This window comes from Protopterus annectens, chromosome 3.part0 (genome assembly GCF_019279795.1).
Source record: "Protopterus annectens isolate FY-2018-M chromosome 3.part0, PAN1.0, whole genome shotgun sequence".
NCBI classification, from domain to species: domain Eukaryota; kingdom Metazoa; phylum Chordata; order Ceratodontiformes; family Protopteridae; genus Protopterus; species Protopterus annectens.
The window spans coordinates 5146684-5157787 of NC_056731.1; the positions used below are offsets into that span (position 1 = coordinate 5146684).

At 37.3% G+C, this 11104-nt stretch overlaps 1 protein-coding gene across 1 annotated transcript in view; it reads left to right on the forward strand.

Annotated features, from left to right (window-relative positions):
• LOC122797335 (probable polyketide synthase 1) overlaps positions 1–9505 on the forward strand; it is a 125795-nt gene extending 116290 nt beyond the window's left edge. Inside the window, exon 6 of the mRNA XM_044066147.1 lies at positions 3986–9505. Within this exon, the coding sequence (XP_043922082.1) occupies positions 3986–9505 (5520 nt within the window). The remainder of the gene's footprint in view (positions 1–3985) is intronic.
• Positions 9506–11104: the final 1599 nt, after the last annotated feature.

Consider the following 11104-nt stretch of genomic DNA (forward strand, 5'->3'; position numbering starts at 1 on the left):
ATTCAAAAACATTATGAGTAAGACAAAATTCTAACAGTGAAATAATGAAGTGAGTTCTAGGTCCTTCCCCCAAGAAAGTATAAATAGCTTCCAAGCCCCATTGTGTAGAAATGGATGTATACAATGAAACAACATCCACACAAGCCCAATAATAATTTTCTTGCCAAATCCTTCCTCTAAAACTATCACAAACCTCTTTTGTATTCATAACATGTGATGGAATTCTGTTTAAGTATTGTTTAAGTACAGAATCCAAAAACATGCCAATATTTTGTAAAAAGGCCCCCTACCTGAGACTATCGGACGTCCAGGTGGATTTGCCAAGTCTTTATGTATTTTTGGCAAAATAAAGAACCTGGCATCATTTGGATTTTTAATAAACAATTTCCTTACATCAACATGAGAGAAAAAACCAAGCCTTTCACCTTTTTCCAATAGCTCAAGTAGTGCATCATTAAACTCAATAATAGGATTGGCAGGTAACGAAACATACACCCTGTTATCTGAAAGCAAATTAAGGGCTATGGAGTTATATCTATCCTTGTCAAAAACGACCCAGTTGCCTCCTTTATCTGATTCCAAGAAAACATATTTGTCACTCATCCTTCTTAAATCACACAAAGCTTGCCACTCATCCTTACATAAATTTAAACTTTTCCTTTGTTTTTTGAAAAAAAAATATTCCTCAGTAATCTGTTTGTTTAACGCTTTCTCAAAAAAGCCTATACAAGAGTTGTTCTTAACAGGCATGAATTCACTAACACATGGGACTTTTAGAATATTAAATTTACCATACCCAGTGTTAAATTCAAACATCATCCCACTAACGTTGTCAACTGTTTCATAAATGTCCACCACTTCATTCTCATAAATGGAAATATCCATAAGTGAACTCTCCAAAATTGAATCATTACCAACATCATCACAAGCATTCTCATTTACACTAGTATTAAACATTTTTTGCCTGTGAAAGTAAACCTTTAAATATAATTTTCTACAAAAAGTTTTAACCTCCAACAGAATCTCCGCTAATGAAGGAATGTATGTGGGTATAAACTTCGTACCCCTGTATAAGACATTTTTCATATGTTCGGTAATTTAACAATCAGACAAATTAACAATATTTAAATTGCCATAGGTGCAAACAGTGTTATATACATTGTTAGAATCACAAATTACAATGGGAGAACTTGGTCTCGTAAACACAGACCTTATTAAAAACAGTCCACTAATGTCTCTTGTTCCCTCTCGGTTGAAAACGCCGATTGCGACCTTTGCGTTGGTTGGATCCCTCATTGGAAGAGGCACCTGAATTTATAGTCCCATTCAAAGTTTCCTCTGTGCTTAGATTTTCGAACGAAACACTTTTTTTAGTTGAAGAACTTGCTTCCACAGAGGAAGCGGAAGTGTCCCTAGTGTCTCGCGCTCTGAACCTGCTACTATTCCAAGGCGCTCTTCCCCGCCCCCTCTTAAAGTTATATTGCCACGAGAAAATCTTGCCAGTACTGTAGTCATTTTTATCTCTGGCAAATTTCTTCTTTTTACGCAAAATAACCTGCTGTTCAATTTTGGATACCTTTGTTTTGATATCCATGATGTTTTGTTCACAATCTGATTCAGTGTGTTTGGAAAAAAGTTCTCCCTGCATTTCGATGATTTCTGAACGTATTTTGCCAAGCGCTCTCTCATTGCGCTTAACTAATATTTTCAACCAACCCAGGGTACATTTTAAAGAAACATCTTTCCATTCTTCAAATAAGTCAGTGTCCTCTTCTGAAAATTCATAAGCAGGTAAGCGATCCACCCTGAGACCCCTGGGAGTGATATTAGATTCAATATACTTTTCTAATAATCTAATATCATAAAAGACAGTCGCTTCTTTAACCATTAGCTTCTCCAACTCTTCAAAATGAACAAATACCTCATTGGGATGTTGAAGCCATGGATCAGAGGAAGCCAACTTGCTTTCCCTGTCTTTCCAAACTGAGGAAAAATCCAAACTGGTTGAGGTCCTGTGGACTGTCCCAGGTGTTCTAGCTGCTCCATTAATACTCATTGTAGACAAAAAAAACCCACTTCTGGATCACAAAGTATCCAAATAAAAGCTCCAACAAAAAACATGAAAAAAGAAGCAGCCAAACTGGATAGAATTTTCCTTTACTGAATTCTTACTGAATTCTGGTACCTCGGCCTTCGCCTTCACATGGAATAACAATACTATACTTAAACCAGTATAAATACACACCTCAGTTAATCACACCAATTAAACATTTAATCAATTGTATAAAATATAATACATTTTAAAGAAATAATGAATTTAATTAATACAAAAGCAATAAATAAAATATATAATGTTTCTACACTACATAATAATAAATTATACATAAATTATAAGTATAAGCAAACAATAGCCTAGTACCTACCTATGAACCTATGTTATTATATTGACAAAACACTACAAAAATGCTGAGCCTCCAAATAAAATTTATTAGAACAACTTTCAGTGAACTGCGGAGTGAGGCTTTTTGCAGACGGAACAAGCATCTCTGGACCACCAAGCCTCTCTGAACCCTTCATTTGAGTGGATACCCTCCATATCCTCAAACATACCTATATATAGTCTAAGTTCACCAACAGTGGAGAAAACAGAAATCTCCATTATCGCTGAAATTTGTTTCAATTACAATTTGCTGGATGTGCAGTCACTTATTGTGCTGTTGATTTATGGTTAGGCTCCCAACAAGCACACAGTGAATGCCTGTCTTAAGGGAGGCTCATTTTCTTGCACCTGTACTTTTTTAAAATACTTTATTATCCATGTTGAGAGGAACAGCAAAACAACATCATTCAGCAAATCTACTAGCACTAAGTGAAAATAACTACACCAACAAAGAACAAGAAACAAACAGATCAGTGGCAATTGGCAGCAAAGTATAAACTGAGGTGAAAGTACAATTCTAACAATGTAATAATGAAAAAAACACCACATCCAGAGACTGCAACTTCCAACAGGCAAAAAAACGACTCCAAATCTTACATATTTTTAAGCGCTTTCATTCACTTTATTACCGTGAACTTCTTCCAAAGAAAAAAATATCTAAGATTTGGAGTCATTTTTTTGCCTGTTGGAAGTTGCAGTCTCTGGATTTGGTGTTTTTTTTTTTTTAATTCTAACAATATTTTAAGGAATAGCAGCAAAAAGAACAAAAATAGGTTTAGTGCTTTAGTAAACACAGTATATAAAGAGCAAAAAAGGACAATGGCTTAAGGAGTGATTAAAAGTTAAACTGCAAGTGAAACAGAGAGACAAAAATACCTGGGTGGGTAAGTCAGAAACACTGTTCATGAAACGAGGAAAAATGGAACAAACTAACCTGTTTCTTGCAGGAAATACAGGAGAAATTGTAATGATCCAAGGTACAGGGAAAATAAACAAAGAAAAATAACATTTTCATACAAATTTAGAAAAAAATACTGAAGTAATCTGGGACCATTAAAAGGGCAATCTCAATGAGAAGTAAAAGAGATCTGGAGAGGTTTCTTTTCACATGAGTAAGGGTGGGGGGAGAGGCCAAGAGACTGGAAGAAGTTAGATGCTGGCCTTAGTCCTAGTGGATGACAGAGATAGAACTCACCATTTCAGATCGTATGATATGTTCTGTGTGTTATGTATGAAATACATCACCTGATTTTAAGACTACTTTATTTATAATTTAAATGACTGGAGGCAGTATGCTTATTAAGTTGAGGTTTACAGGTACTTCTCATAAAATAGGTAAGGATCATTAAGTTAAACATAACAATGAAATGAGATCATTGCTTCCATAAACTGAGTTGTTGATGTTATCAGTGCAGCACTGACTGCGCTTCACAAAACATGTATTATTCTGTATGGGTTGCATAACTTCTAAATGTACAGCACTGAATTATTAGCTACATCTAATAATAATAATAATAATAATAATAATATTTTTTTCTTTTTCAGGCAATTAAAGACTGCAACAAAGTATGGGGGATCATAGTAAGTAGTGTAGTAAATCAGGATGGAAAATCTGTACGCCCAATAACAAAACCATCACAAAGCCAGCAGGAGGCACTCCTAAGGATGATATATACAGGACATTTAGACCCTTCATGCGTACAATATGTTGAAGCTCATGGGACTGGGACACCTGCTGGTGACATCACAGAAGCAACCAGTATAGCAAACATATTGGGAAAACCCAGAGATCCTGGTGTGCCACCTCTGAGAATGGGTTCTGTTAAAGGAAACATTGGTCACACAGAGTCCGCAGCTGGAGTTGCAAGTATAATTAAGGTACTACTGATGATGGAACATGAAACCATTGTTCCATCACTGTACTACACCGATGATTCTGATGGCATTTGTGCAGGTGAATTAAATATCAAGATCCCAACTACTGTGGAGAAATGGGATGACTTTAACGGGACTGGCAGAATTGCTGCTTTGAACAGTTTTGGATTTGGGGGGACAAATGCCCATGTAGTAGTGAAACATTATCGCCAAGCATCACTGCCTAGCTCCAGACAGCGACCATGGGAGATACTAGTAATGTCAGCCACCTCACAAAAGATGCTTAAACAAAACTTGATGGAAATGATTGCACACATAAGTAAGGATTCATCTGTAACACTGCAGAACATGGCTTATACATCAGCCTGCAGGAGAAGTCATGAAAGCTACAGATACAGAAAATCATTCATATCACGTTCTCTAAGTGATCTACAGCAGCAGTTTAAGCTGGCAGTGGGTGAAGATATTGACCCAAAAACACAAGACACACAACTTATTTTTGTGTTTTCAGGCAGTGGTGCAGCATACAATGGAATGTGCAAGGAACTGCTAAAAGCTGAGCCAGTGTTTAAAGGCAAGATTAATGAGATAGAAGATATAATTCAAAAATATACCCCCCTGAAGCTTTCACATTTAATAGAAAATGACTTTGCTGACCTAACCAAGCCAAACATTGTACAGCCCCTGTTATTTGCTATACAAGTGGCCCTTGCAGCACTTTTAGAAGACTGGGGAATTAAACCTGATGTTGTCGTTGGCCATTCAGCTGGAGAAGTGGCTGCTGCTTATTGTTCTGGGTTAATATGTCTCAGCGATGCTGTGCACATTGTATATCACAAAAGTGAGCTGCAGGCAAAAGTTGTTGGGGGGAAAATGCTAGTAGTCAGCAATATTCCTGTTACTGAGGTATCTAAAATCCTTGACTCATATCAAGGAGAGCTGTCAATTGCTGCATTTAATAGTCCTGTTTCCTGTACAGTAGCTGGAGACACTCATGCACTAGAGACCCTATATGTCATGTTAAGCACATCCTATGACAAAACAGATATATTTCTTCATATGTTAGACTGCCCAGTTGCATATCACAGTCCTATGATGGACAGTATTATGAGACCAGTTGAGGACAGCATAGGAAAATTGCAGCCACAAAAACTGAAGGCAGAGCTTATTTCAACAGTGACAGGAACTGTGGCAGGTGATGGAGATTTCACTACAGGCAGATACTGGAGCAGGAACATAAGGGAACCGGTCATGTTTGAAAACTCAATAAAATCTGCTATCAAAGGGAAACCAAAGTGTGTATTCATTGAAATAGGACCCAGGAGTGTCCTGAAAAGAAATCTAACTGAAATTTTAGGAAATGCCATTACAGTTATTCCAGCTGCTCAGCCAGGCAAAGACTATGAGACACTTCTTACCCTGATTGCTAGACTGTTTGAACTAGGATATAACCTTCAATGGCAGCACATATTTGTAGGTTATGAAGGTCTACCAGCTCCCTTTCCAAAATATCATTTTGATCATTTCCAGACTTACATGAACTATGAAGTAATAAAACATGCCATGTCAACTTCAGTAGCATCAAGACATCCACTTATTTTCAGTACAAGCAGTGATCAGAGATATGTCAGTTGCATGATACTACCATCAAGTACACCATATGTTTATGAGCATAAAAACAATGGAATTGTTATAATCCCTGGCTCTGTTTATGTGGAGCTTGGCATAGCTTCTGTTTTAAGTGGTCTAAAACCTGAGCTATGTCTTAGGTCTTGTCAGCTGAGTGTTACATTTTTCAGCCCTTGCATAATTACAGAAAACCCTACTATACTGAATATTAAAATCGAACCACAAGGCACAGCAACTAAATTTAGTGTGATGTCATTGTCAACTACATATGCAGCAGGGCAACTCCAGCAACAGAATAGTTTTGTGCTTGAAGAAATTCATATTTCTCTGGAACATATTTTCCTAAGGTGCAAAACCCACATAAAAGGAGAAGAACTTTATGAAAAATTGTCTAAAATAGGATTCCAGTATGGACCAGTTTTCAGACAGCTTAGCAGTGTGTTTTACAATGAAGATCTGAAGGAAGCCATAACAGTAATCAGAGTTCCAGAACAGATTGTTACAGAGCTAAATAAATATTTCATACATCCAGTTGTACTTGATTATTTTTTACAAATGTCAATAGTTGTGGCACAAAGCAATTTTAAATCTAAAGCAGTATTTCCTTCCTTTGTAAACTGCCTGGCTGCTCCTCATTCATTTCAACCAGAAATGATAATCTATCTAAAGATAAGTGAAGTCACACCACACTACATGGATGTCTGTGGATGTTTTGCAGATATAAACGGATTTGTTTTGGTGGAACTTAAACATGTCAGAATTGCATTTTTAACACCTGAATCTTCAGTCTTAGACCATTGCTTCTTTCATAATGAATGGAAACTCATGCCAGTTAGTACAGTGAATTCTGACTGTAGCCCTACGGTTCTGTTTTTTCTGGAAAAAAGTGAATTAGCCCAAAGTGTCGTAAGGCTGTTGCCCTATGATGTCACTTATGTTACATACAGCAATGTGGAAATAACATCAATGGCTGATATTTCAAAGCTGTGCGTGTCTAGAGGTATAAGAACAGATTTTAGTGAGTATGATGAAGTATGGTTTATGGTGGGAAATGAAGATCTTAGTAACCATCAGCCAAGTAAACTGCTCGAATGTCTTCTCAATATCTGTGACATCTACCGCCAAGTAGTCCTTAAAGTAAGAGAAAGAAAAAATAAATGTTCTGTAAGAACTATTACATACAGAGCAACTGAGCAAACAGTGGCTCATGTTAATGCAGGATTTGTGATATGTGGAATGACAAGAGCGTGTGCGGCAGAGATTCCAGCTCTAACATTTCAACTGATTGATTTGGGTTCCCATAGCATGATGAATATACAGGCTTTAGCTGATATGCTAACTAAATATAAAGCTTCTGACTTTCCTGAAGTTGTGATAAATCACGGTAATATTTACACATCAGAAATTGCACATACTGTCCACAAACAGGCTAACAGTAATCTTCATGCAGTCTCTCTTGATAGCATTGAGAATTATGCTGTAAGTAGTTCACATCCATATGAAACTGCAGATGTGGTTTCTCAACCAGAACATAAGAGGGTTACTGAACTATCTAATCATGCAGTTGAAATTGAAATCAATAATGTCTGCATTCATTCTTCTGACTATTTTCCTGTTACTGAGTCTTTCTTACAGCATGGAAACACACTGTATTGGAGCAGACATGTAAGAGAAAAGCATGCTTTAGTAGCTCTAGACTTTAATGGTACAGTTACTGCAACAGGACAAGATGTTAAAGGACTCAAAGTCGGAGATCATATTATTTCATCTTACCCAGTCAAGTTATTCCCAAAAATCGCTATCCCAGAGACAGTGTGCTACAAAAGTCAAAAGCTACATTTTCTTAAGTATGCCCCATGTCTCTCTTACTTCATTTTAGCCTGGGAGATATTCCAGCAAACTCTGCCAAGAGCAAGCCGCAATTCATCTTTAGTTATTGTTTCCATCACACCTGAAGCAGTTCTGTACAGAGTGTTACTCTGTATGGCTAATGAGTGTGGTTGGCAAGTGAGTACAGAAACCAAGAGTACTGCTCTGCCTAATATGGTTAAATGTGACGCTCTGATTTTTCTTCCTCCATTTGGTAAGGTTTTATCTGAGAACATATATGACAGCTCTTTGGTGAAACACATAGTAATTGTGGGTAATGGACCTATGCAAAGTACATTACTGAACAGTGTGATAAAAGGTAGAAATGAAGACACACAAGTGCATTCTCTATGTCCAAAAAACATTTTCCAAAAACCATACCTTAAGAAAATCAAGCCTCTTGTTTACAGATGGATTTTATCATCAAATATAAGCAAATCTCTTGCCATTCCATATTCAGTCTTTCAGGCCAAGAAGGACAGCACTGAAGTCTTACATTCGACGAATCCACAGACCTACTTTATTTGCACGGCCATCTCTGTTATAGTACTGAAACCAATTATCTCAAATAATGTCTCCAGCATCATGCCAGTCAATGATGCAGAAAAACAATTATTTAGACATGATTCTTCTTATATTGTGACAGGCGGACTCTCAGGCCTTGGGTTTGAAACAGTAAAATTCATTGCAAAACATGGAGGTGGAAGCATTCTAATTCTATCCAGAAAAGCACCTACAACTGAAAGGCAGGCAGAGATTGATAATCTGCAAACAGAATATAAAGGGACAAAAATTATTAGTCTGCCTTGTGATGTTGGAGTTTGGTTAGATGTACAGAAGATGATGACCTTAATTGGTAAACTGTTCCCCAGTGCACCAGTTAAAGGGGTATTCCACAGTGCGGTTGTTCTGAATGATGGCCTTCTTCCAGAGCTTCACAGATCACTGTTTGAGAAAGTGTTTGTTCCCAAAGTGGGAGGAGCAATTAATCTACATAATGCAACAAAAGCCCTGCAGTTGGACTATTTTGTGTGTTATTCATCCATGACATCATTTATTGGAAACATTGCCCAGTCAAACTATGCTGCTGCAAACTCATTTATTGATGCGTTTTGTCATTACAGAAGGAACTGTGGACTTCCTGCTCAGTCAATCAATTGGGGTCCTATGAGTATAGGCTTACTGCTTAACAAAAAACCTGCTCAGAACTTCCTGGAATCCAAAGGGTTGTTAACATTAAATATTTCAGAAATTCATGTTTGTCTAGAAAAATGTTTAACTCAGAATTATCCACAACAAGCTATAGGCAAGTTTGATTTTAGAAAATTAATGTGTCATGCTCTGTCTGAAAATTTAGCCCTCAGAAAGCGATTCAACTCACTGATGTCAGAAGAAATATATAGAATGAATACAGAATATGAAAGTGAGAGGGTAGCTAAACCAGCCTTGATAAAGCCCAGTGATTATATTAGGTCATTTTTGTCAGAAATTAGTCACAGCCTGCCACATGAAATATCAAGCAATACATTATTATCTGTATTTGGGCTGGATTCTATGAGTGGCATAACATTTCAGAATCAGATATTTCAGGAAACAGGTATATATATTCCACTTGTTAAAATTCTTGATCCAAATACAACAATATCTGTACTGGAGTCATATATGAAAGAAAACTGCCTCCTCAGTCCATAAACATTAGGGCCATAAAGGGCTACTGGCTTCCTGTTCCTGTGCAAGCATATGTGCACACACACACACATGCACACACATTACACATGCACACACGCGCGCGTGCACACACACACACACACACACACACACACACACACACACACACACACACACACACACACACACTCACTCACTCACTCACTCACTCACTCACACACACACACACACACACACACACACACACACACACACACACACACACACACACACACACACACACACACACTGCATGACGGCTATCCTTAATACTAATTAATAAGAATACACTTCATCAGTTTATGTACTGAATGCTGTCCTGATTCCTTTAGAAAATGCAGCCTTATCTCATCCAAGCATTAATATCTTTGCATTGCTTTTAACACCTGTAGTTGATAACACTGATTCACTACACACCCGAAGGGCAGCCTTCTAAAAGTGAACCCAGACCTAACATCTCTGAGCATACCTCTCAACTGTCCAGATTTTCACAGAATGTCCAGATTTTTGCCTCATATTTTTGGTCTGTTCCTCATAAAATTTGTGATTTTTCTGGCAAATTCGTGAGGATTGAATTCACTAAATAATGTCAGGCATTTGAGTTTTAGACTTCATAGCCTTCAGAAAATGCATGGTAACATAAGAGCTTTTATTCTAGCAACTTTCTCAGTTTATAAGAGCAATTCAAAATGTATCCCTATTTTTGGGGCTTTGTCACCCCATTATTTTTGGCTTTGTCCAAATTTTGTGTGCTAAGAGGTTGAGAGCTATGTCCGAGCATCATGGCATTTCCCATAACATGTTCCAAGACACCAAATCTGAGTTCACTCCTAGTTTTGTTGTTGTTTAATCACTGAAGAAGCAAATACTGGAGGTTTTACTTCTATACCTTATCAACTGTGCCACAGATGATTTGGATTCAGTTGCAATTGTTTTGTTGGTTTAATTTAATTTTGAGCTATGGCTGCAGCATTGATGCTGAGACATAACCAGGATTATGGTTGCTCTGGTTTTGCTGCTTCTCTTGTTTGCACAGTCATGGTTTATCCTCTATGACCTCATGTGCCCCACCCAGGCCAGCATATTGGTCTGTCATCCAAAATGAACAGGTAACCCCCCACTCTTAAAACAGCTCTTTGGAGGCACTAACAGTGTAACTTACAGTCTCCTTTTACATTACACTGATGATCTTGTAAAGACCAGATCAGGATTAGAGAAAGCAGGTACAGTTTGTGAGTAAGGAAACTGTACAGTCACATTACCCACACAAACAAACATAAGCTGCTGTCTTCCTTTAGAAAACTGTGAATATGACCATTTAGAAGCACGGACTGCAACAAATGAACCATATCCTACTCAATGAGCATTTTAGCACAGTGGGCTTCCTTCATTTTAACTCTATCATTTATGTTTGGATATGACAATACATTTAATCTAGGAATCCTGATTTTATTTCAATAAAAATGTCAACATTTCCATTAATTTCATTATTCATTGACCCACATTGATGCTAATATTATTTTACTATTATATTGTTAAAATGTTGTTTAACAAGTTCTTTTTTGCACGTAATTGGTATGTAAG